The following is a 25,790-nucleotide window of genomic DNA, read 5'->3' on the forward strand; positions in this document are numbered from 1 at the left end:
AGTTCTTTGCTCTTAATCTGAAAGCTACTTCTGACCCTGAGGACAGCGAAACAATACAAATCGGTTGCTAGTAGTAGCTAGGATTCTGCATTTCCTTCCAAATGGCTGTTCTGATTTCCTTAAACTTCAGTATGTGGCAGCCAGCATATTCCCGCTCTCTCTCTCTCTCTCTCTCTCTCTCTACACACACACACACACACACACACACACACACACACATTTTATATTTTTTATGAAATTAAAATAGCAGTGGCTTGAATTCCTGACGGGAGGTGAGGAATCTCCCTGCTCTTCTGTCAGATGCTTTCTGTCAGCAGAGGGGATAGCAGCCACCCAAAATACTTAGTGGATGCCAGGCTTGGAATTACCATGAGAAATGGTTATATTTCTCTGCTCTTTTTTCGTTTTGTGGCTGGAAGACCAGAGGCTGCTGGCGTTACTTTTTAAGTCCCATGTTCATGCATCTGCAGCTGTGCAGAGGTTTGACCATGGTGTGCAGCCGCTGGGATTCTCCAGAGGTTTAATTTCACCCCCAAAGGCACACTCCATTGTCTCTCAAGGCAAATTGATGCCAACAGGGCACTACCCACTCTGATACTGAGGGAAAGCAGTTTGAGGTGCTGAGCCAAGTACCATGGTTTGATGCTCCTGCTCACAGTGGGGGAGGAGCAAAACAGGAGGCACCTCGCAGGATAAACCGTGGTTTACCATAACCTGCTGTCTCTTCTGCTGCTAGGTTTTTGACCTGAAAGGCTCCTTACGGAACAGGAATGTGAAGACGGACACAGGGAAAGAGAGCTGCGATGTTGTTCTGCTGGATGAAAACCTCTTGAAGCTTGTGCGGGACAACCCCTTGTACATCCGTTCTCACTCCAAGGCCGTGCTCAAGGCTTCCATCCACAGTGATTCCCATTTCCTTTCCAGCCATCTCATCATTGATTATTCTCTTCTTGTGGGCCGGGATGATACCTCGGACGAACTTGTGGTTGGAATTATTGGTACGTAACCTTTCGACCCCAAAAACCTGTGGGGTGGCTGCCCGTGCGAGAAGATCTTCTCATCATTTAGGTACCACGCGGAGTCTGCTTGGGGCTGCCTAGACATGGCAGCCACTCCACACAGCAGACTCAGATCCCATGCACACCACACGATTAAACCACACCATTTCCACGACAGAATCCTGGGAACAGCGGTCACGGTGCTGGGAACTGTAGCGTAGCGCTGTGAGGGGTAAACTGCGTTCCTGGGATTCCCAGGAATACGCCACATTCCCTCGGTGCATCAAGGCAATGAGCTTGAAAACGATATGGGTGAATAGCATTGCAGAAGGTGCGGGGAGATGGTGCCATATAGACAGAAGGAACTGTGAAAGGGTAAAGACTGTTAATGGTACCGATTCTGTGGAGCATCAAAACTTCTGTAGCTCACCCATGCTCCTTATCTTTTTGTTACAGATTACATTCGCACATTTACTTGGGACAAAAAGCTTGAGATGGTAGTTAAGTCAACAGGCATTTTAGGAGGACAAGGTGAGTCTTAATTCTTAGCTATCAATACATACACTGTGATTTGTTCCCCTTTCGCCTCTTATTCTAGTTCTCCTGTAAGTATAAATATGCAACCGTGTATATATATGTATATGTGTGTGTGTGTGTGTGTGTGTGTGTGTATATATATATATATATATATATATATATATATGAGAGTGCCAAATGCTGAATAACCCTTTTAAGTAATACATTCTTAAGGGTAACATTTAAGGGCCTGAATTTATTTTTATTTTTCCATTAAGAATAAAGATTCCTAGTTCTTCCACTACTACCAGCTTTGGTGTTCAAAACTACTTTGGTGTAGTTGTTTTGAAATCAGGGGTGCATGTCTTTTCACCAGATTACTAAGGAGGGGGAGCAAGAGGCCCAGACCCATTATTCTTTGTCCTTTCTCTCTCCCTCCCCCCCCCCAAAAAAAAGAAGAAAAAAAGATGTGGGCTCCAGAGAGGTCATATGAATGAAATAGAAGGAAAGTTGGAATATGGGAGTTGAGGGTTTGATTAAGGGTCCCCATACCTCCCCCTCCACAAATAATTTGAACGCTCATCCAGGTCCGTTACTTCAAATGTTGACTTGGGAGCATTAATCAAAACAGTTTGGAGGATACCGTAGATCTCCTTTCCTGGTGGGGTTGGGGTGGAGGAATAAATTTGCTTATTAGAATTCTTTCCTTGGCTGGTCCTAAATACTTCCTTGGAAGTCCCGTCCCGTCAATGTGACATCATAACCTTTGAGCAGAAGCACAGTGCTTCGAAATGTCATGCTGCTAAAAATGGTTGGATACTTAGCTCTGTTTGATAGAGATAGCAATTATGTAAAGCACAGAAGATATTTCTTAGGCATGGCTGTTGCCTGCAGCCTAAGAATAAATATGGTTCCAGTTGTCAGGTTTACCACAAAATATGTGCTTATACATTCTCTAAATGGGGTGGGGAGCAGAGAGGGAATAATCCTCTGGGACTTTTGCCCTGCCGATGTGGATTTTACAGTCCTTGTAACATGAGGTCTTGCATTTTGCAGGCCCCTTGTCAAAGAGAATCTAAAGACTGGGCGGTACTGAACATTTTGCACTAGCGCAATACGATTTCCCCTCTTTCCATCCCCTCATCAGCTCCTGAGGGAAAACCCAGAACAGATTTAGGTGGGGGGGGGGAGGGGGGAAGAATATTCTGCAGTTCTCCACTGGGATACAACCCATAACTTGTGACGTATACGACAGATTAGTTATTCCTAAAGTTAATTTCTAAGACAATTTTTTTCTCTGTCGTAAATTAGGTAAGATGCCAACGGTAGTATCTCCAGAACTGTACCGGACGAGGTTTTGTGAAGCAATGGACAAGTATTTTTTGATGGTGCCAGATCACTGGACAGGGCTGGGCCTGAACTGCTAAGGTAAGGCACCTCCTCGGGGGATGGGATGGGATGCCGCCTTCTGATTAATTAGTAAAGAACTCGAGCGAAGGCTGTCCTTTCACACGTCCAGCCCCCAACTCAGTGTCTTCAGTAGCAGCTAAAAGATCTTCAGCCACTGCCTGCAGAAACTGTCGTATCAAAAGAAGCAAGTCTGCACTTTAGGTGCTGGAATGTTAACGGAAGAGGCCGGAGGAGAGTCTTCAGAATCTGAGCGGGACTCTTATCTTCGGAAAGACACAGGCGATCCCATCAAATAGATCGGCCAGGATGAGCCTTCCGCAGATTACGGTAAATCCCACTGGAGTTCCTGATGACGTCTTACACGGAAGGCTCTTGCACCACAGAATAAAGTGTCTTAATAGGAAATAACAGTGGGCATGTTGTCCCCAAATCCGACTGTTGCAGCTTGTTGCAGTGAGGATATTACAGTCTCTTTTAAAAGCATCACAGTCGTGAGGAGTTCTGTACATCTCTTACAAATGCCGCTGCTGTCATAAGGTTTGATTTTCTGTTAAGCGTTATTATTGTGTGTTCTCTCTGTTATGCACTGATGTTGTTTTGCAGGTTTCCATGAGCAGTATTAGAGGATTTTATCATCATTCCACTCCCATCATCTGAAGCCTTGCTTTTCTTTTAATGGTGTCAAACTTCCCGGCAGTCAAATATTTTACTGAAGGGCAACTTCAGTAATGGCAGCTTGGATTTTAGCGTACAGCGGTAAATAGAGCTGCCCTCTTTTCAAATGAAATACACTAGCGAAACACATTTTCTCCAGAAGAAGGTCCTTGACTAGCTACTGCATTTGTGTATTGAAAAGACCTTCTCCCCCATCCATGAGTTGCACTTTGTTGTTTTTCGTTAGTACTCCCCCTCCCCCCTTTAAATGGCTGCCTTAAAGAATCAAGCCTGTAGTGTCTCCCTGGGTTTTTTTTTTTTTTTCATTTCAGCACCATTTTGTAGAACATAATGGGTCTCTCTACTGGACACACGCAGGTTGTGTAAACAGACCTGGCTGATTAAACAATCATTCCTTTGACACTAGGTGCTCTGAACAAACAGCTGAACTTAGATGGTGTGAGTCAGCCGTAGGTATGTGGAGATTGGGGTGTTTCTCCTACCTGAGAATAAGCACTTACGATTAGTTTTTTTGTAAATAGGAAAGATTTACTTTATTTTTTACATAATAACGGCCAGTAAAAATAAGGGTGTGTTGTAGTTAAGGAGGCACGGCGGACATTGTCCCCGAACCTTAATAGTTGTCTGGAATATTGGTTTGAGCACAGATTGTATGCAATGGCTGAGATTAGTTTACCTTTATAGTCCCTCTTCTCCCTGCAGCATGATTCCCCAAACCAAGGATGGAGAGGATTTTGGCCCTCCAGATATTGTTCCCCTATGACCCCATCCGCTCCAGCTGGCATGGCCAGTGCTCAGCCACATTGGGAGTTGTTGTCCCAGCATCTTTCGGGTTTCCCAACCCTTTGGCTACAAAACATTATGAGTGAAAAGTCTATGGCCATAATAAGCAGCACTGCTGCGTTACCTCCCTGTAAAAACCTCCCACTCAATATATGTGACCCCCTGTATCATGTAAAGTGGGCAGAGTTCTCTGTTGAAAGCCAAGAAGCCATCTTAAAAGCACACCCATTAAGCCAGGCAGGCGTATTGGGTGAGAATGTTGACCTCTGTACATCAGTTAGGAGTTTAGTTCTGGCTTAGGTTGACAATGAAAGCACAGAGCTGTCATATCTGGGGTGTACGCTGGCCTGTTACAGCCTTCCCCAAACTGGTCTGCCCCAGATGTTCTGCACTACCAGCACCCATCAGAACCCAGCTGGCATGGCCAATATTCAGGGGGTTGTACTCCAAAACTTTGGAGGGCATCAGATTGGGGAATTGTGTGGGTTTTCTTTTCCCCCCAGTGTACACCTTGGAGGAACGGTCCAACTCTTAATTTGATTTCCAGCCATTGTATTATTTTGCTTTGTTCAAGTCTGCAGTTGTAAGACCTTATATATGAAACCTGATAACCAGTTTCAATAAATGAGAATTGTAGCTGAGCTTCGGCCGCTTTTACATTCCCAATTTCTCTGCTGACCTTCAGCTTTGAGTGCTTTGAAAACATTCCTTAATTAAGAAAGATGCTGTCATCCATCCGAGTCTCTACTTTAATTAGCAGTATTAACACCAAGCCAGAATAAATGTTAAAGTCGGGGTTGACTTGCTGCTTGAGTTTTCTAGAACAAAGTGGCCTTCCTGGGAGGAGGGAGCTGCTTCCAAAATAGTTTTGGTAACTGGCAGGTTTATATGCTACAACTATATTTGTTATGGGCCGGGCTGCATGTTGCAGGACAGTTTATTTCATTCATATTTTGATCCTGTTCATATGAGAAGCTCAGGATGGCTGTGGTATGCCTTTGCTCTAAGAGCTGGGCTGGTAGAAAACTATTTGAACTGTTGGAGGGCTTCAAGTTCATGTAGAGAAGGTTCTACTTCGCATGTGAATAGAGCAGAAATGTGGCCAAATGATGTCTCGTTCCAGCCTAAGAAGCAGACTTCTGCTTAATGCTGACCAAGTCAGGTGTGCGTTGCTATTAGCTTAGTGCAGTGTTTCCCAACCTTGGGCCTCCAGCTGTTTTTAGACTACAACTCCCATCATCCCTAGTTAGCAAGACCAGTGGTTAGGGATGATGGGAATTGTAGTTCAAAAACAGCTGGAGGCCCAAGGTTGGGAAACACTGGCTTAGTGGTTGTGCTGAAGAATAAGATGGCTGTTGGGATTATGGCAAGTCCTTTGAGGGCAGTAAGAGGAAGGCAAGCTTCCTTTGATTGCAAAGGCAGGGATATGGCATGCGAGAGGCACTTGTCTCTAATCGCATTGACTTCACCAATGAAAAGCATTTTCACCAGCTCTTCCCGTGTCTAAAAATGTGTGCCGGTTACAACTAGCGCAACTTGCTCTGAGAGAGAGGAGCAGGGTTCCTGGAGCATTTCCACATTTCCATGGTCTTATCCTGACAAGTAACATACTGCTGGTTGTTCGGATGCTGCCTTTGGATAGAGCTTTTGTGGGCAAGACTTGGGAGCGTTCAATGGATTTGTTAAAATGCATAGTGTGAGAGAGATTGATTCAGAGGCCTGGTCTGCACACACAACAGAAAGTGATGGTGGAATCCTGAAATAGTATCACCTCAGACTAACTGGCAGTCTAACTTCACAGCGTGTCCATGTTAAAAAAACAAAACCCTGTAGGGAGAAACGTAACAGACCAAGGCAAGAGGTCCAGCTCATCTTTTCTTCCCAGTGTACTTTGGTTTGTTTTTTAGCATACAGCATTGAAAACGTGATCCCTGACCTATAGCATTGTTCACTCTGTTGTACACATAAGCAGACACTTGCACACAGAGTCTGTAATGAATATCTCTCTAGGACGAAGGTTGGTCACTAGCACAATCATTGCTGGCTGAGGATGGACAAACAGCTGAAACTTGACGGCCTCTTTTTGTAACTTTCGTTCAGATGTGGTGGGCTGGGGTTTTGCATCATAATAGGAACATACTAAATACAAAGCAGCTGAGTTTGGCTAGGTTAGCTTAGCTTTTCTTTTCTAAACTGGCCTTTCCATTTCACGTTCTCCAGTACTGACCATCTGCATTTCCTATATGTAGAGTGTTGTTAAATATTTCCTGTTACGCATTTAACTTCTATCGCTGCAAGGCGGTTTTGAAGGACAGCCTACCTGTCCCAACGGGAACAGGCCTGAAACCTTTAGTGCCAAGCACCTGAAACTTGACGGGTTATTATGAAATTCCTGGCCTGTTTTTTGGGGGGGTAAAAATCAGGTGCTAGCACAGCAGTATTTTCTAGAAGCATTTATGTTGTACAGTGTTCAAGTTTTGGACGGTGCAATAGGTTCCTTTTAATCTTGCCATGTGGATCCCACATATGACTCCGTAACAGTAAATAACTGTCTACAACTTACTGAGCAGACGTGTTCTGTTAACTGTTGTTTTGTTGGGGAAAATAAGAATGGGTCATTTGATTTTGTTTGAGGTTTTTTGGCCTTTTTATGTTATTGTCTGTTATTGTCTGTAAATGGCAGGCCATGCTTCTCTGGAATGTGCAGGAAATGGCATTGTACTGTGTATGAACAGTTGAGGCCCAGGGGGAATGTTGCATTTGTGTTAAGATGCCACAAAATGGGGAAGGAGTAGAATCAATCTCTTTAAATACCGCACACTAGCTGTAAACTATATTGAAAGCACTTATTTAATGTATCATAATGTATATATTTGTACCCTACGTTGGTTATGGATGTATTTTTATGATATTGTCATGCTAAACTAATTATGTTGGCTCTTTCATTTACTAAATTGTATATAGACAGGAAATAAAGAGTACCTACTGTACCTTGCTGCTTTTATTTCATTACTGTCTCCGTGTGACAATCTACTTCGGACAGATGGGGTTTGGCTTAACTCCTGGGGTGCAATAACCTGAGTTGCTTGTACAGTTGTACCTCCGCTTACATATCCCTCTAGATACATAAACTTCAGGATGCGAAGTATTTTTCCGGGTTTCACCGCGCACGCATGCGCAGAAGTGCTAAACCGCACCACACACATGCGCAGAAGCGGTCCTCTGGTTGCAAATTCCTCGTGATGTGGCCGGACTTTGGAATGGATCCTGTTCACAATCAGAGGTGCCACTGTAATAACCAGAACATGATATTCATTTTAAAAAAATGTACACTTGTAGTTTGTGTGGGTGCTGACAGATACTGTACAGACATATTAAAATATGAGCCAGTTACTTCTGAGAAAAGTATTTACAGAATGCTTTAAAACATCAAAATGTATTTCCGCTTGACAGCCTCTATGAAGCAGACAATGATGGCAGCTGTAATAAAAACACATGTCAAAATCTTTCTAAGAATCTAGTCTTAAGGGCTTTCCTGACACAAAGTTAATTTTAACTAATGAAATGATGCATTAAGCCAACCTTCTCCAGTCTGGTGGTAATTGTATTCCAAAACATCTGGAGAGGCCACCAGGTGGGTGAATCCTATGTTAGTATACAGACATCAAATCTATTTTTCTCTAGTATCTATGACAAAAGCAAAGGACATTTGAATTTCACAATCTGTTGCCACCAGCAGTGCCATTTCATGCTCTTGTTCTGGCAATCCTTTGTCCCAATTTTTCTCCGAAGTCTCTGTGTCCTCTTTAATTCCACTTCCTATTTCATCCTTCTCTGGTCCACTTTCAAAATTCACCATTTCATCTGTCTGAGCTCTTTTATTTGCTCACCAAACTTTTGCTGAAGGATGCCCACAGTCGATGGAATGTCCCAACGATGTATTTGCCGTACCAAACGCTCTTGAACCTACTAACAATTCACTCTCTGCCTTAAGATGGACTCCGGTGAACAAAGCAAGGGATGTTTGAAGAACTCCACTGCAGATGTGTGCAAAGGCACTACGTCAACCATTATATTTTATGCTGTTTTCTTTCATTTCTGTGTTCAAATGTGTAAACATATTTTGGAAATGTCTATATGCATTTTTTTTAATGTAAATGTTCATGCATCTGTATGGATTGTTTATGCCACCACCTCATCTTCTGGACAGAAGCCACCACTGAGCTTTAGGACTTGGCATTCGATGTTGCCATAGCTGCATGCTATTCACCAATGTGCAAATGTCGAAGTGCCAGGTAATTCTGAGCCATGATTTCCAGAAAAAAGCTGTACTTTGATGCTGGACGTTTGATACTTGGAGCCATTCACATGTCTGCAAACTAGCATATTGAATATATAAGCAGATTCTTTCTAATTTAATTTTCTTTGGTGTGCACTAAAAACCCTAACCATTACAGTGGACGTTTGGGTTGCAAATGCGCAGAAGTGGGTTTGCCGCATGCGCAAAAGTGCTCTGCGCGCATGCACGGAAGCGCTCTACAGCACCGCATGCATGCATGCACAGAACAAGCGAAGATTTCAGGATACAGTTGGGCATCTGGAGCGGATCCCGTTCACAGCCGGAGGTACCACTGTATATTACAAAATCTCAACTTTTCCATTCTGCCCTTAACGTATCTTAAGTCTTAGTGACTGTAATGAAAAATCGTGTGTGTGTGTGTGTGTGTGTGTGTGTGTAGCATCAACATTGGGAACAAAAAGCCAGTGGGAGTTTTCTTTACAGACAACTGCTCTAGGGTTCCTAAATGTGGATTTTGAAACAATTGTGGGGAACCTTTGACTCTCCAGATGTTGGACCATTAGGTCCAGTCGTGATCGACTCTGGGGTTGCGGCACTCATCTTGCTTTACTGGCTGAGGGAGCTGGCGTACATGTGGCCAGCATGACTAAGCCGCTGGCGTACATGTGGCCAGCATGACTAAGCCACAGCAGCGCACGGAAACGCCATTTACCTTCCCGCCGGAGTGGTACCTATTTATCTACTTGCACTTTGATGTGCTTTTGAACTGCTAGGTGGGCAGGAGCAGGGACCAAGCAACGGGAGCAATGGGGATTCGAACCCTGACCTTCTGATAGGCAAGTCCTAGGCTCTGTGGTTTAACTCACACCCGCGTCCCTAGCAATATGCTTGAGGGTGACCTTTATTTTCACTTGAATTAGGAAGGTTTCCGGTAGCAGAATGTGCAGATATATGTATTCTAAAGCCTCTGATGTCGCTTGATCTCATATACCATTTTCACTCCAAAGTCAAAATCAGAGCCTAGGAAACTTTGCATGACCCCCCTCTGGAAATTCATGTCACAGACACCTTTGAAGTTTGCAGAGACTTTTGCATTAAACATTCATCTTTTGCATTAATAAGGAGTCAACCTTCTGTTGGAATGTATGCCACTAATTAGGTGACTCTATAATGATCTTTCCATCGTAAGAGGTTGGCTTGCTGTTGAAGGAGGGATATAATTTTACCTTGAGGTAGGAGACGATTAAGAGCCTTGCAGGATCAGGTGAAAGGCTTATCTAGTCTGGCATTCTTGTTTCCCACTGTGGCCCACAAGATGCCTCTAGGAAATTGGGAGCTAGGCAAGATCACGCTCCCTGCTTGTACTTCCTGGCAGCAGGTATTCAGAGGCCCATGGTCTCCCTCTGTGATAACCATCATGCCTAGAAGCCATTGAGACTCCATGGATTTGTCTAATCTCCTTTTGAAGTAATATGGCAGCCATCGCTACATTTTTGTGGTCACAAATTTCATCTTAACTGTGTTGTGTGGAGGTGTACTGCACTTCCTGTCCTGGATCTCCCAAAAATTCATCTTTATTGGATGACTCCAGGGGATATTATGAGTGAGGGAGAAAAACTTATCAGCTCTCCTTTTTCCAGACCATACATAATTTAAGACTTTATGATGCCCTTCCCTGCTTTTTCCCCAAACTAAGAAGTTCTCTCTTTTTTTGGAAAAAAATTTTTTTACAAACAAAAAGGTATAACAATACCAAATATATAACCTTATATTGAGATTTCTCTGAATCTCCCAACTTCCTGGTCCTTCCCTCCATGAGTCCAATTGTCAACATCTTCATCTGCATATTATTTCACAATCATAGAATCCTAGAGTTGGAAGAGACCACAAGGGCCATCGAGTCCAACCCCCTGCCAAGCAGGAAACACCATCAGAGCACTCCTGACATATGGTTGTCAAGCCTCTGCTTAAAGACCTCCAAAGAAGGAGACTCCACCACACTCCTTGGCAGCAAATTCCACTGTCGAACAGCTCTTACTGTCAGGAAGTTCTTCCTAATGTTTAGGTGGAATCTTCTTTCTTGTAGTTTGGAGCCATTGTTCCGTGTCCGCTTCTCTGGAGCAGCAGAAAACAACCTTTCTCCCTCCTCTATGTGACATCCTTTTATATATTTGAACATGGCTATCATATCACCCCTTAACCTCCTCTTCTCCAGGCTAAACATGCCCAGCTCCCTTAGCCGTTCCTCATAAGGCATCGTTTCCAGGCCTTTGACCATTTTGGTTGCCCTCCTCTGGACACGTTCCAGTTTGTCAGTGTCCTTCTTGAAGAATCCATGTATTGTATCTCTTCATATTAACCACAGTGTTGGTTACATTACAAGTGTTATTAAAATCCTGCTAATGCTTTTATGTGCTTGCAGTGGTCTCGTAGGTCAATTTTAAATTTTTCCCATTCTTAAAGTTTTTGTTGTCTTGGTTTCCTGAGTTTTGCCATTTTGGCGGACTCCCAACAGCTTAATTTGCCATTCCTCTCTGACAGGGACTTTGTCTTCTTTCCATCTTTGGGCTAGTAACATCCATGCGGCTGTTGTCACGTACATAAGTCTTTTTTGTTCCTTTGGTATATTGGTACCTGTAATTCCTAATAATAAACCTTCTGGTGTTGTTTTTAACAAAAGTTATTTTAAACATTATTGTCAGTTCACTATATATCATTTCCCAGAATGCTTTTATTACCTTACATGACCACCAATATGATATAATAATAATAATAATAATAATAATAATAATAATAAATTATTTATACCCCGCCCATCTGGCTGGGCCTCCCCAGCCACTCTGGGCAGCTTCCATAGGAACCAAAAATACACTAAAATATCACACGTTAAAAACTTCCCTGAACAGGGCTGCCTTAAGATGTCTTCTGAATATCAGGTAGTTGTTTATCGCTTTGACATCTGCTGGAAGGGCGTTCCACAGGGCGGGCGCCACTACCGAGAAGGCCCTCTGCCTGGTTCCCTGTAGCTTTGCTTCTCGCAATGAGGGAACCGCCAGAAGGCCCTCGGCACTGGACCTCAGCATCCGGGCAGAACGGGGGTGGATACGCTCCTTCAGGTATACTGGACCGAAGCCGTTTAGGGCTTTAAAGGTCAGCACCAACACTTTGAATTGTGCTCGGAAACGTACTGGGAGCCAATGTAGGTCTTTCAAGACCGGTGTTATATGGTCTCGGCGGCCGCCCCCAGTCACCAGTCTAGCTGCCGCATTCTGGATTAGTTGTAGTTTCCGAGTCACCTTCAAAGGTAGCCCCACGTAGAGTGCACTGCAGTAGTCCAAGTGGGAGATAACCAGAGCATGCACCACTCTGGCGAGACAGTCTGCAGGCAGATAGGGTCTCAGCCTACGTACCAGATGGAGCTGGTAAACAGCTGCGCTGGACACAGATTTGACCTGTGCCTCCATGGACAGCTGTGAGTCCTTCAGGGGCACAGTTACCCCATTCAGGACCAGGGAATCCTCCACACCTGCCCGCCTCCTGTCCCCCAAAAACAGCACTTCTGTCTTGTCAGGATTCAACCTCAATCTGTTAGCCGCCATCCATCCTCCAACCGCCTCCAGACACTCACAGAGGACCTTCACCGCCTTCACTGGTTCTGATTTAAAAGAGAGGTAGAGCTGGGTATCATCCGCATACTGATGAACACCCAGCCCAAACCTCCTGATGATCTCTCCCAGCGGCTGCATGTAAATGTTGAAAAGCATGGGGGAGAGGACAGAACCCTGAGGCACCCCACAAGTGAGAGCCCAGGGGTCTGAACACTCATCCCCCACCACCACTTTCTGAACACGGCCCCAGCTCCCAGCCCCTCAAGACGGTCCAGAAGGATATAATGGTCGATGGTATCAAACACTGCTGAGAGATCCAGCAGAACTAGGAAACAGCTCTCACCTTTGTCCCTAGCCCGCCGGAGATCATCAACCAGTGCGACCAAGGCAGTTTCAGTCCCATGATGAGGCCTGAATCCCGACTGGAAGGGATTCAAATGGTCCGCTTCTTCCAGGCGTGCCTGGAGTTGTTCGGCAACCACTCGCTCAATCACCTTGCCCGAGAATGGAAGATTTGAGACTGGGCGATAGTTGGCCATCGTGGCTGCATCTAAAGATGGTTTTTTAAGAAGCGGTTTAATAACCACCTCTTTCAGCGGGTCTGGGAAGGCTCCCTCACGGAGGGAAGCATTCACCACCCCACGAAGCCCATTGCCCAGTCCTTCCCGGCTAGCTTTTATAAGCCAGGATGGGCAAGGATCCAGGAGACAGGTGGTTGGTTTCACTCGTCCAAGCAGCCTGTCCACATCCTCGGAGGTAACAGGTTGGAATTGATCCCACGCAATTTGACTAGACAGGACTCTAGCACTCTCCCGCCCTGGCCCTGCTGCCATGGTGGAGTCTACTTCTTCCCGAATCTGAGCGATTTTATCTGCAAAAAACTTTGCAAAATCATTGCAGGAGAACATGTGGCCCGTACTGGGCCCCGATGTTGCAGGTGATTCCGCTAAATTGTGAACCACCTGAAAAAGTCTCCTGCTGCTGTTTTCTGCAGATGCAATAGAGGCGGTGAAGAAATTCTTCTTCGCCGTCGCTATCACCACTTGGTAGGCTCGACGTTGAGCTCTAACCTGTGTCCGGTCAGATTCAGAATGAGTTATCCGCCACCGGTGCTCTAGCCGTCTCAACGATTGTTTCATTGCCCTCAGATCTGTGGAAAACCACGGGGCTGTCCGGGCTCCATGCAATCGGAGAGGGCGCTTTGGAGCCAAACAGGCAATAGCCCTGGTTAACTCCACATTCCAGCGAGCCACCAGGGAATCAGCTGAAAGGCCATCAACATGGGATAAAGCATCCCCTACCACTCTCTGGAAACCATTTGGATCCATTAAGTGGCGGGGGCGGACCATCCGAATTGGTCCCACCTCCCTGCAGAGGGGATGGGTCGCGGAGAAGTCCAGTTGCACCAGGAAGTGATCTGACCATGGCACTTCTTTCGTTTCGCTTTTACTTAGTGTCAGATCACTAACATCCATAGAGGTAAACACCAGGTCCAAGGCATGTCCGCGGCTATGGGTTGGGCCAGACTTATTCAGGGACAGCCCCATGGAGGCCATGCTTTCCACGAAGTCCTGAGCGGCCCCTTGTAAGGTCGTGTCGGCATGGATGTTAAAATCCCCTAGGACGACCAAGCTAGGTGTCTCCAGGAGAACATCTGCCATGACCTGAAGCAGCTCGGGCAGGGAATCCTTGGTGCAGCAGGGAGGTCAGTACACCAAAAGGAATCCTGTATTGCCCCTATTGCCCAACTTCCAGAACATGCACTCGGAAAACTGGGTCTTTCCAATAGGACGCCTGGTGCAAACTAATGACTTCCTAAAAATCACTGCAACCCCCCTCCCCGCCCACATGACCTGGGTTGCTGTGTGTAAGAGAAACCTGGTGGACAAGCAGTGGCAAGGACAGGCCCATCTGCTTCATCCAACCAAGTCTCTGTTACACATGCCAGGTCAAGTCCTCCATCCATGATCAAGTGGTCTTATGAATCATTGACCTGGCATTGCACAGCAGCACCTTCAGGTCATGTGGGTATCCCTTGCTGATTCTAGTACCCATCTGGTCAGGACCAGACCCGGAGGCAGGGATAGTCCTCAGACAACAACTAAACCTGCCTCCTCTGTAATGACATGGTCTAGTCTTAGCGTAACTCCTCCTCCTACCCGTGATAACTGAGATCGGTTGTCCCAGTGCATCCCCCCCTGTGGAACATGCCCCAGCCATTTTGTGGGCTGGGGCCCACTCCCCGGCAGCCCTGACCCCTCCCCTTAAGAACAAAATAACACCTTAAACAAACAAACAAACAAAACCAATAAAACAATACAAACAAAAAACTGTAAAAATTACAAAAACATCAAAATCAAAAAAATTCCCCAAGCCCAACCAAACATACATCCCACCCCCACCCCCCACATACAAAAAATCCAAAAGAATTTTTAAAAAACATTTAAAAAACACTCTGTGCCCCTCCGGCAGTAACAGCAACTCTCCTAGTGAGGCCTGTCAGGCCCCGCCCTGGGCCAGGTGGTAAGTGGCAGGAAGGAGCAGGGCCCTCAGGCACTCACTCAGGGGAGTCCTCCCGGGCACCTCCTTTCTCTTTATATTTCCAGCAAGTATTTGTACTTCCCTTATACATTTTTGGTAGCTTAAAAGGTAAAGGTAAAGGGACCCCTTACAGTTAAGTCCAATCGCGAATGACTCTGGGGTTGCAGCGCTCATCTCGCTTTACAGGCCGAGAGAGCTGGCGTTTGTCCACTCCACAGACAGTTTTTCCGGGTCATGTGGCCAGCATGACAAAGCCGCTTCTGGTGCAACAGAACACCGACACCAGAGCAGTGCACGGAAACGCTGTTTACCTTCCTGCCGGAGCGGTACCTATTAATCTACTTGCACTTTTTGGCATGCTTTTGAACTGCTAAGTTGGTAGGACCTGGGACTGAGCAACGGGAGTTCACCCCATTGCGGGGATTCAAACTGCTAACCTTTTGATCGGCAAGCCCAAGGCTCAGTGGTTTAGACCACAGCGCCACCCGCGTCCCTTTTTGCTAGGGGTCAAATACCACTGGTACATCATTTCCATATAATTTTCTTTCAGTGTATAACAAGCCATGAATTTTAAGTCAGTTTTCCATAACTTTTCCCAATCTGAAAATTGAATATTATGCCACAGATCTCACTCACCCAGTGTTGCATTACAGATTTAACTTGTTCATCTTTTGTATGCCACCAAACTAAGAAGTTCTAAACCCTTTTAAATTTTCCCATAAGGGACTTGTTCCATTTTAGTTGCCATTCTATGCACCTGTTAAAACTCTACCATACCTTCTGGAGGTGCGGCAATACCGTTCCTAGGGTGACTCCAGATTGTAAACTATTTTGCAAGAGGGATTCAAGCGTATACGGGAAGGTTTGCACTTTTGAAGTGGATCAAAGCGTTCTATCGACCTAGTGCTGAAAGCCCAACATAAAAAAATAAAATTCCTGGACTTTTTGTGGTTTGGAAGGTAATGAAGAAATGCATTGAAAAGCATGTGATGGGTAGCAGGAAGAAGTGTAAACACCTCACAACCAAATCCGGCTGAATGCTCAGTGTCATATGAACCAGTTAAGCAAGGACTGGGCCTAGGCTAACCACCACGTAAGCTCTGTACAAGCCCATCAGGATGTATGCTGGAGAAGCAAGTTGGCTGTAAATTACATTAATATGTAATTTACCCTTTTCACAGGTGCCACATGTTTAAACTGAGCCATCTAGGAAGACTCCAAGATCTCTTTCCTGGTCAGTTAACCACTTCTGACCCCATAACCAGGGCCAGATTTAGGTTTGATGAGGCCCTAAGCAACTGAAGGTAATGGGACCTTCATATGTCCAGCTGTCCTTTGTCAACAACAAATTGTCGCTGTTTTTTTTGTGTTGAATATATGCTATATGGTAATTTATGGACCTGATAAAGCCATTTGCACATAACAAAATATGTATTTTATCAAAGTAATATTTATTTTATCTTATATTTTGGAAATGTACATCCAGTTTTTCCCCCTTTATTTTTTTTGGGGGGCCCCCCAGGAGAGTGGGGCCCTAAGCTACAGCTTGTTTAGCTTATAGGTAAATCCGGCACTGCCATAAAACAAAATCTCTCTCTCTCTCTCTCTCTCTCTCTCTCTCTCTCTCACACACACACACACACAGAGAGAGAGAGAGAGAGAGAGAGAGAGAGAGAAGGAAGCTTGGGTTTTCCCCTGCCCCAGTGCGCAGTCATTTTGCACTTGTTTTGCTCCTGTGCTCCTTTTTCTAGGACTCCTGTGCCGCCCACCCTCCACTCCAGCTTTGCCCGCCTTCGCAGAGACCCACGACCCCATAGTACCCCCCAAAGGGATGGTGAAGAGGCAGCCTTGCCCATGTGATATCCAGCGGGCTCCTTGCGGGGGAGCCTGCGTCTTTACGCGCCTCTCCATGGTGCGCGCTGCCCATTTTATCCCTGCCATCCTCTTAGGTCGTATCCCTTGACTTCTACGTCTACTCGGCACTCCTCGGCCAGGGCTTTTCCGATCCCGGACAGGGTCGCCTTTCTTATCCCGGGAGGCTGGCTAATTGCTAGCAGAGGAAAACCCGCCGCGGGGGAATCCTCAACCCGGATTTCTCGCCTCCCGTCTAGGAAAGGGGAAAGCCGGAGAGGCAACGTACGCATACGCAGCCGCCTCCTGCTTGCCGGACGCGCGTTGCTGGCGCTCAGCGCACTTGCGCGCCTCTGTGGGCAGCATCTTGAACGCACCTGTGCGTCTCCCTTGGCTAGGCTTTGGGCAGCAGCAGCAGCATTTTCTTTCGACCGGAGGAGAAAGACTGGAAGGACCCGAAGCCGCCGCAGCCGCAGCCGGAGGGTCTCGTTTCTTTGCTGCGCCGATTCTTCCCTGCAGAAGAAGCCCAGACCTGCTCGTGGGATCGGCCTTGGGAGGGACTAGCAACTTGCCTCCGGGGTTCCCCATCTTAGCCGTCGGGTTTCCTCGGCGCTTTCCTTTTATTCGACGTGACTTTTGCTCGGAGCCCGGAAGCGTCTCCAACTTTGCTCTCCGGTGGCGCGCAGGATGCCAGGCTCCTGGGGACTCCTGGCCGTGAGCGGCTGCTTTCTGGCTATGGCTGCACCGGCACAGGTAATATTATCATTATTACTACTATTACTATTTATTAACTTCCCACACCTCCCGCCACTCGAGGATCACAGGGCGGTTCACAATATAAAAGCACAAAAAGACGCACCAAACAAAAACAACCCCCCGCACCCGACACACCGCTTAAAAGCTTCATTAGCCAAAGGTCTGGGTTTCCCAACTTTGCGCACTTTCCCCCATTACTTGCTCAGTCTTGCCCGGCTGCGGGTGGGAAGAGAGGGAACCGACGGTTTGGGTAGTTCCACCTTCCAGATCCGAGCGAGCTTTGCCGAATTGAGCGTTTGCAACTTCCAGCGGGGTCGGGCATTCACTGCAAGCGAATCCTCAAGTTGAGCCACGCGCAAAGCCAACCTTTGCATTGGAACAGCGCAGGATTCGATCCCGTCCAAGGATGGGGCTATAAGAAAACGCGATAGGAACTTGCTTAGACCCCTAGCATTAGTTTCATAGAAAATACATCTCTTGATGTTTTGCTGTGTGGTTGAATCCTTAAATCGGTCTCGGAATCCTTCCAAATCCGTATTCTGGTTGAAAGTTTGTGGGTTATTTGAAACGCCTCCAGGAGGCGCTCACAGCTATGTTAGTTTTCATTACACGGATTTTCAGCCAAGGAATGGGGAACCGAAAAACCCCTTTCAGGCAGCAAAATTTGTAAACTGATGCTGTTGGTAAATAGGATTCTGCTAGTCTGAGCGAGATTCCCTGGGAATCCTCATTTCTGTTGCATTGGTGGCTTGTCCCGTTTTGGCCAGATGTTCTCGGTTGCTATGGGACGCAGGTGGCGCTGTGGGTTAAAGCCTCAGTGCCTAGGGCTTGCCGATCGAAAGGTCGGCGGTTCGAATCCCTGCAGCGGGGTGCGCTCCCGCTGCTCGGTCCCAGCGCCTGCCAACCTAGCAGTTCGAAAGCACCTCCGGGTGCAAGTAGATAAATAGGGACCGCTTACCAGCGGGAAGGTAAACGGCGTTTCCGTGTGCGGCTCTGGCTCGCCAGAGCAGCGATGTCACGCTGGCCACGTGACCCGGAAGTGTCTCCGGACAGCGCTGGCCCCTGGCCTCTTAAGTGAGATGGGCGCACAACCCCAGAGTCTGTCAAGACTGGCCCGTACGGGCAGGGGTACCTTTACCTTTACCTTTTTCTCGGTTGCTACTGTCAGTTCTCCTCCTCGTCTTCTGAGCCAAGAGTGATTCAGCTCCGGGTTCTGTCGGAAAGGGAGCTTGACTTGCTGTTTTGCTGGAATGCTGGCTGGTATTCTGAGCTATACTTTGCCATCTGTTTTTTTTTAAACCATTAAGAGTAAATCAGTCTTTTCTAGAGGATTGCATGTGCACTCAAGGTGAGATTTTCTTTTCCTTTAAAAAGCATTTAAAGAACCATGCAAGATTTAAGATATTCTTGGCTGCTGTTCATGTAAGCAGCTCTATACTGTACTGAGGCTGGATTAGAATTTGGCCCTTTCTGTCCCACCTATAGCTTGTCTGGCACTGAATTGGATTGTTGGCTTTGAGGCCAGATTGAAGGCAGGATGTCTCCATCTCAGACTCCCGTAGGAGCCTGGATGTTGTGGACTACTCACATGAAACAAATTTTGATGTGTTTTGAAGGCACTGCTCGAAATTATGATACCTGAAAAAGTGAATGTGGGGCAGGCATCTTTTAATAAGCGTGTTAAGAAAACAGCTTGTAACCTACAAACGCAGGAATATTCATGGTTGCCAGTGAAAGTCTCCCCTGCCCCATCCAAGGGCTGTTCCAAGTGTGTGAAGGATAAATCTCATGCCCCATTTGACACTTAGGGGTCCTGCCCAGTTACCAGCATGAATTGCTACCCCCCCCCCATAGGAGCCTTACTGAAATTTGCCGAGGGGGGAGAGAGACCCAGAGTGGCATTTAATGCAGCCATGGGGAACTTGTGTCCCTCCAGATGTTGCTTGACTTGAATTTCTGTCACCCTTAGCTATTGATGCTGCTGGCTGGGACCGGTGGGAACAATGTCAGGAAGGCCACAGCAGAGGCCGCTTTAGGGGAGTGTGACCGGTTAGGTCGCACTGGGTGTGAAGCCTCTGGGATGCCGCAACTATTATGTAGAATGGAATAATATAATATGATAATAATAAATTTTATTTATATCCCACCCTCCCCAGCCAAAGCTGGGCTCAGGGCAGCTAACAACAATAAAATAGTGCAACATTCTAAAAACATTTCATTATAAAAATTAATTAAAATCAAATTGATGGCAACCATAAGCTTAAGTTCTGTAAAGATTGCCAAAGGAGGGAGTCAGGCTGCGCCCTGACCAAAGGCCTGGTGGAACAGCTCTGTCTTGCAGGCCCTGCGGAAAGATGTCAAATCCTGCAGGGCCCTAGTTTCTTGTGACAGGGCGTTCCACCAGATTGGAGCCACAGCCGAAAAAGCCCTGGCTCTAGTTGAGGCCAGCCTAACCTCTCTGTGGCCTGGGACCTTCAGGATGTTTTTATTTGAAGACCGTAAGTTCCTCTGTGGGACATACCAGGAGAGGCAAGAGGCAGGGAGGGGCACAAAATTTTGGCTTCACACAGGGCGCTGCTAAAATTTGAGGCCCCAAGGTGCACCGCAGGCCACTGATCTGCAGTGTTAGAAATTAGCCAGGTGCCTTGTGTGTTTTGCTACTGGCGAGGGTCCAGGAAGTTTGGATGAGCCCTTAGAAACATCCATTTGAAGCAGTATATATCTAGAGTCTAAATGCCTAAAGAAAGGAGTCTAAATGGAGTCCCCACCACACCTCGTAGAACCACAGAATTGTAGAGTCGGAAGGGACCACGAGGGTCATCTAGCTCAAACCCATTGGGGGGGGGGTCCAGCATACTGCAGTCCTCCCTCCTCCACCTCCTAGTATGCTGATCCCATTAGAAGCAGGCCAGAGTGATACATGAGGGGTCCAGACAAAGAGGGGCTCTTGGTCGCCCAGGTGAGGGGTGGTGGTGCCTCTCTTTAAGGGAACTGGGTGGCTGAGTTAGCTTAACTGTACCACACAAGCTGGGAGGCGCCACTGATTTATCATCATGAGAGGCCACTCAGTAGTCTTCCTGTTGGTTATCTTCTTCCAAGTTGCATGAATACAGTAAAACTCACCGGTTGCACATTCCAGAAGTAAAAGGTGTTTTACTCTTATTGTGCTTACTCAGGATCACTTAGCTGATACAGTGGTACCTCTGTTTACATACTTCATCCGTTCTGGAGGTCCGTTCTTAACCTGAAACTGTTCTTAACCTGAAGCACCACTTTAGCTAATGGGGCCTCCCGCTGCAGCTGCACCGCTGCTGCGCGATTTCTCTTTCTCATTCTGAAGCAATGTTCTTAACCCAAGGTAATATTTCTGGGTTGGCGGAGTCTGTAACCTGAAGCGTATTTAACCCGAGGTACCACTGTAAATGGGTGCTTCTTCCCCATTAGTGAGTTGATGCTTGAGGGGAATAGAGAGTTCTAATCTAGGTTAGTGATGGAGTGTGAAACCAAGGTAGTTATTTTAGATCACTGTATTTTTCGCTCTATAAGACGCACCAGACCACAAGACGCACCCAGTTTTTGGAGGAGGAAAACAAGAAGAAAAATATTCTGAATCCCAGAAGCCTGAACAGCAAGAGGGATCGCTGCGCAGTGAAAGCAGCAATCCCTCTTGCTGTTCTGGCTTCTGGGATAGCTGCGCAGCCTGCATTCACTCCATAAGACGCACACACATTTCCCCTTACTTTTTAGGAGGGAAAAAGTGAGTCTTATAGAGCAAAAAATACGGTAATTCACATTGGACAAAGGCTACATTTTTTGTATGCAGCTAACAACACCCAAACACTCCAGTCAGCTCCCCACCCCTTGATATTTTATTAGCAGAGGCCCTGCAGTGACTGTGGCTTGAACTCACAACCCCTGTGCATGTAAATATCTCTCTATCTCTCTGGCATTATTTAAATTGCTTTGTGACAGGTGCTATAAATCAAGAGAATTTCATAGGAACATGAGTCTGTTCTGGGCCGTTTTTCCTCCTCTGCCTTATCTTGCTGTCTGCAAGTATTTAACATATGCCTTGGCAGCCTTTGCTTAATACAGTATTGATTTTTGCCAGTGTTGGAGTCAGAGGACAGCTCTGTTGGCTTGGGCAGATCTGCACTGCTAATTGTGCTTTCCAACTAGCAGCTCCAGGCTGGCAAGCAGGAGGTCAAGCAGTTCGTTTTCCCTGGGACTTAAGAAACCAGGAAGCCTGACTCCATTAAGAGACTTTCTCCAACAAATATTTTAGAAGCATTGTTTATATTAAGAGGGCCCCTGCAGAGTTTGTGGGCAATCCAACCATGACCTGTAAATTCAGGAAGGGAAACAGTTGCCCAAACCTTTGAATAATTACAATCTGGCAGTCGGCTGACTCATCCATCCCCAATGAGGATGAAGCCTAAATCTAGAATAGAAAGCCGGGGGGGGGGGGGATGATGTGAAAACATGATCTCACGGGCAGTTTGGGAGGAAGGTGTTGTGTTTTCTGCTTGCTGTCAGAAGAAAACTGCCCTTTCCATAATGAGATTGATAATGGTATATTGCCTGTGAAAGTCTCCAAAGGCTAAGCTGTCCATACCAAAATGAAAGGCTGGTGGGAATGCCCTTTTTACATTCAAAAGTGTCTTCCATCTCCTACTAGTGTACTAGAGAGCCAGTGTGGTGTAGTGGTTAAGAGCGGTGGACTCGTAATCTGGTGAACTGGGTTCGCTTCCCCGCTCCTCCACCTGCAGCTGCTGGGTGACCTTGGGCCAGTCACACTTCTCTGAAGTCTCTCAGAGAATGTTAGCCGCTTTGAGACTCCTTCGGGTAGTGATAAAGTGGGATATCAAATCCAAACTCTTCTTCTTCTACTAGGATTAGCTCAAAATAAACTGCAATAATAATCTACCACTACCAGGTTTCTTCAAAGTGAAGGGTCTTCTCCCCACTGCTTCAGAAAGCTCAGATCCACCGTGCTGTCCTCATTTATTGCAGTAAGTGGAGGGTCAGGCAGGCATCTCTGTTCATTATCCAAAACAATAAGTCTTTTTTTCAATAAGAATCCTTCCGCTTCTTCCCATTTAGCAATAGTAACATTTGTTGAGCAGTAGCTTAGCAGGGGGCTGGGGGGGTCATGGCCCTGGATACCAAATTCTGAGGGGCACAACCAGGTGCCCCCATGCAGGCGCTGGCTTCCATGAGGATCCCCACCCCTCCCTGGCGAAGGCGGCAGAGCAGCTCAGGCCCACGGTGAGCGGGCATGGGTGGCAGGAAGTCAAATCAAAGTGACCTCCCTGGGGCACAAATCTGGGCAATGTGTATGGAGGTTCTGGGCTGCCCAGCTGTGTCCCAAGTGGCAGATTAGGGGGACAGTGTAGGGGCACACAGACCTGTAAGAGAGGGAGTTGTCACTGCAGGCCTTTGCCCACTGTAGCAAAATGTGTAGATCTGGCACTGCTTTGATGTTGCAGAACAGAAAGCACATGAAGCAGATTCTTAAGTAACTGGCTCTGCTGGAACAAGCTGAAATGTCTGCCTCTTCATAAATTTGGGAACTGTTACTAGGAAACCTGAGGTGACACAATCAAAGGCAGATCAGGTTATGTAAAGTCCTGGTGTCTTAACCATGGCCAAAGCTCTGGGTATTTATTACAGTGGTGCCTCGCAAGACGAAAAGAATCCATTCCGCGAGTCTCTTCGTCTAGCGGTTTTTTCGTTTTGCGAAGCAAGCCCATTGACGGCTTAGCGGATTAGCGCTATTAGTGGTTTAGCGGCTTTTAGCGGCTTATCGGATAAGCGGATAAGCGGCTTAGCGGCTTAGAAAAAGGGGGGGGGGAGGAAAAGAAACCTGCAGGAACTCGCAAGACATTTTCATCTTGCGAAGCAAGCCCATAGGGAAATTCGTTTTGCGAAGCGCCTCCAAAACGGAAAACTCTTTCGTCTAGCGAGTTTTCCGTCTTGCGAGACATTCGTCTTGCGGGGCACCACTGTACTTTAAAATGTGTCAAATACTTCAGAATGAAAGTTCAGCCACGATGAAATATGAAAGCTTTGGTTGTTTACCTTCTTTTCTCTCCTAAAAGAAGATCCTTCTTCACCAACCTTATTTCTGCCTGGGTTTGTGTTTGACAGGATGATTTCGATGACACCGTTACAATGGAGGACCAGATTTATCGTCTCCTGGAGGCCAAACATCAATGCGAACTAAATATCACGTCTCTGCTACAGGAAGAAGGAGGTGGCGTTTCTAAATAACTTGTTTTCTTTTCCCGTCCCGTTCCAGACAGCATTTCTAAGGTCTTGTTCACATTCTTGCGTACTCTGCATCCAATGTACTCCCACTGCTAGTTTCCAAAGCCTCATACACACCATGTTAGCCACAACATGCCTATCGTTTCTTGACAAAAACTGCAGTTTGAGGTGCTTCCCCCCAAATCACCTTCAGTCTAATGAAGATCAAAAGAGAGTAAGATGACATTCCTTTTTATTTTATTTTTATTTTTATATTATTTTAGAAAATTTTAGCATACAGTATTACAGTGGTACCTCGGGTTAAGTACTTAATTCGTTCCGGAGGTCTGTTCTTAACCTGAAACTGTTCTTAACCTGAAGCACCACTTTAGCTAATGGGGCCTCCTGCTGCCGCCGCACCGCTAGAGCCCGATTTCTGTTCTTATCCTGAAGCAAAATTCTTAACCTGAAGCACTATTTCTGGGTTAGCAGAGTCTGTAACCTGAAGCATCTGTAACCCGAGGTACCACTGTATTTGCATTAATCCATAACAAATTCAATATCTTTTTAGGGTTTCTTCCGACCCCCGGACTTCCCCCCACTCCTCTCCCCGGTTTCCAATAATTGTCTCTTCTCTTTTCTGTGCCTACCGTAAATACTTTTATCCAATCTATTAAATCTCCTTTTTCAATACCCTTTATCATATTACATTACAAGTGCTAATCCAATCCTGCAAACGTTTTTAAATGTTTACAATGCTCCTTCATATATTCTCTAAAGTTAATCCATTCATTTCTAAATTTATTGTCCTCTTGGTGTCTAATCTTCCCAGTCAATTTTGCCATTTCGGCATAGTTCATCAGTTTCAGTATCCATTCTTCTTTCGATGTGGTTCTTTCTCCTTCCATCCCTGGGCATATAACATTCTTGCCGCTGTCATCGCATACATAAATAGGACATGAGAGTAAGACTACATTCCTATGCAAACTGGGAGTGAACCCCAATCAGAGTGTAGTTCTGTGTAGACACACACAGGACTGCACTGTGAAATAATAATAAATTCCAAACACCAAGATAAAACTACATTTTCAAATTAAAATAAAGGAAATGGAAGACGATAGTTAGCCAAAACAAGCTTTAAGAGCTTTTCCCCTCCCTAAAAGGAAGAAACTCTAAAGCAGATTTAAGGTTGGTTGGGAAAATACCATTATAGCTTCAACTACCATTAGAGTGCAAGAAATAATGATAACAGAAGGAGGAGGAGGAGGAACTGGGAGACAGGGACAGAAGAGAAACAGCAACTTCATTGTGTAACAACTGGGCAAAGACTTGATGAGGAGAAGCTAGAGGAATAGAAGGAAGGAGCATCAGCTTAACAGTTGGAAGAAATGGAAAGAGTGAGAATCAATTGGGGGGAATATTTGGCAGAAGAAACAGAGGGAAGCATGAAGAGAGAGAGAGAGAGAGAGAGAGAGAGAGAGAGAGAGAGAGAGAGTCTGCAGAATATATTTTTTTTCTTATCTATATCTTGAAACTGTTTTATATTTCTCTTCGCTGAGGCTTTTGTTAACAAAATGCATAACGGCAGTCAATCTGTTCCAGGTCTCTGTTCACTATCCTGAGGCAACGGTGTTGGTTCAGTCCACTGAAAATGTATATCAACTTACTTAATTCCAGGGGAAATAGCAATTTTATGGGGGCAGTATCAACCTAGAAGCATTTGAGACCATTCTTGGAATTTGTGTTCACTCTGACTAATTTGTTTGTTTGTTAATTATTTGAATTTCTTTACCATCCTTCATCCAAGGATCACAAGGAGGTTTACAATATAAAAACACAAAAATACATAACATAGAAACACACAACAACAACTCCCCCAGTTTAAAAGGCCATAGATTGTTTAATTAGCCAAAGTGCTTTCGCCTGGTGCTGAAAAATATGCAATGAAGGTGCCAGACAAGCCTCCCTGGAGAGACTAGTGGGGAGCCACCACAGAAAAGGCCCATTCTTGTGTTGCTGCCTCAGATGATAATTGCAGGATCCAGGGACCAGTTGTTAAATTGTCATAGAACAAAATAAGATGACCCCAAAGATATGTGCTGT

General features: G+C 46.0%; 2 protein-coding genes across 8 annotated transcripts in view; both read left to right on the forward strand.

The window, feature by feature from the left end:
- The window catches only part of PIKFYVE (phosphoinositide kinase, FYVE-type zinc finger containing), a 97,209-nt gene extending 89,837 nt beyond the window's left edge, over positions 1–7,372 (forward strand). For all 5 annotated transcript variants that reach the window (XM_079975307.1, XM_079975309.1, XM_079975311.1 and 2 more), the window contains 4 exons: positions 737–998; positions 1,455–1,529; positions 2,826–5,546; positions 5,691–7,372. In XM_079975307.1, coding sequence (XP_079831433.1) covers positions 737–998; positions 1,455–1,529; positions 2,826–2,941 — 453 coding nt within the window. In that variant the 3' untranslated portion in view covers positions 2,942–5,546; positions 5,691–7,372. The remainder of the gene's footprint in view (positions 1–736; positions 999–1,454; positions 1,530–2,825; positions 5,547–5,690) is intronic.
- Positions 7,373–16,437: 9,065 nt separating this feature from the next.
- The window catches only part of PTH2R (parathyroid hormone 2 receptor), a 40,955-nt gene continuing 31,602 nt past the window's right edge, over positions 16,438–25,790 (forward strand). For all 3 annotated transcript variants that reach the window (XM_079979359.1, XM_079979360.1, XM_079979361.1), the window contains exons 1-2: positions 16,438–17,435; positions 23,589–23,694. In XM_079979359.1, coding sequence (XP_079835485.1) covers positions 17,370–17,435; positions 23,589–23,694 — 172 coding nt within the window. In that variant the 5' untranslated portion in view covers positions 16,438–17,369. The remainder of the gene's footprint in view (positions 17,436–23,588; positions 23,695–25,790) is intronic.

The sequence above is a fragment of the Podarcis cretensis genome (genome assembly GCF_951804945.1).
Source record: "Podarcis cretensis genome assembly, chromosome: 1".
Classification (NCBI taxonomy): domain Eukaryota; kingdom Metazoa; phylum Chordata; class Lepidosauria; order Squamata; family Lacertidae; genus Podarcis; species Podarcis cretensis.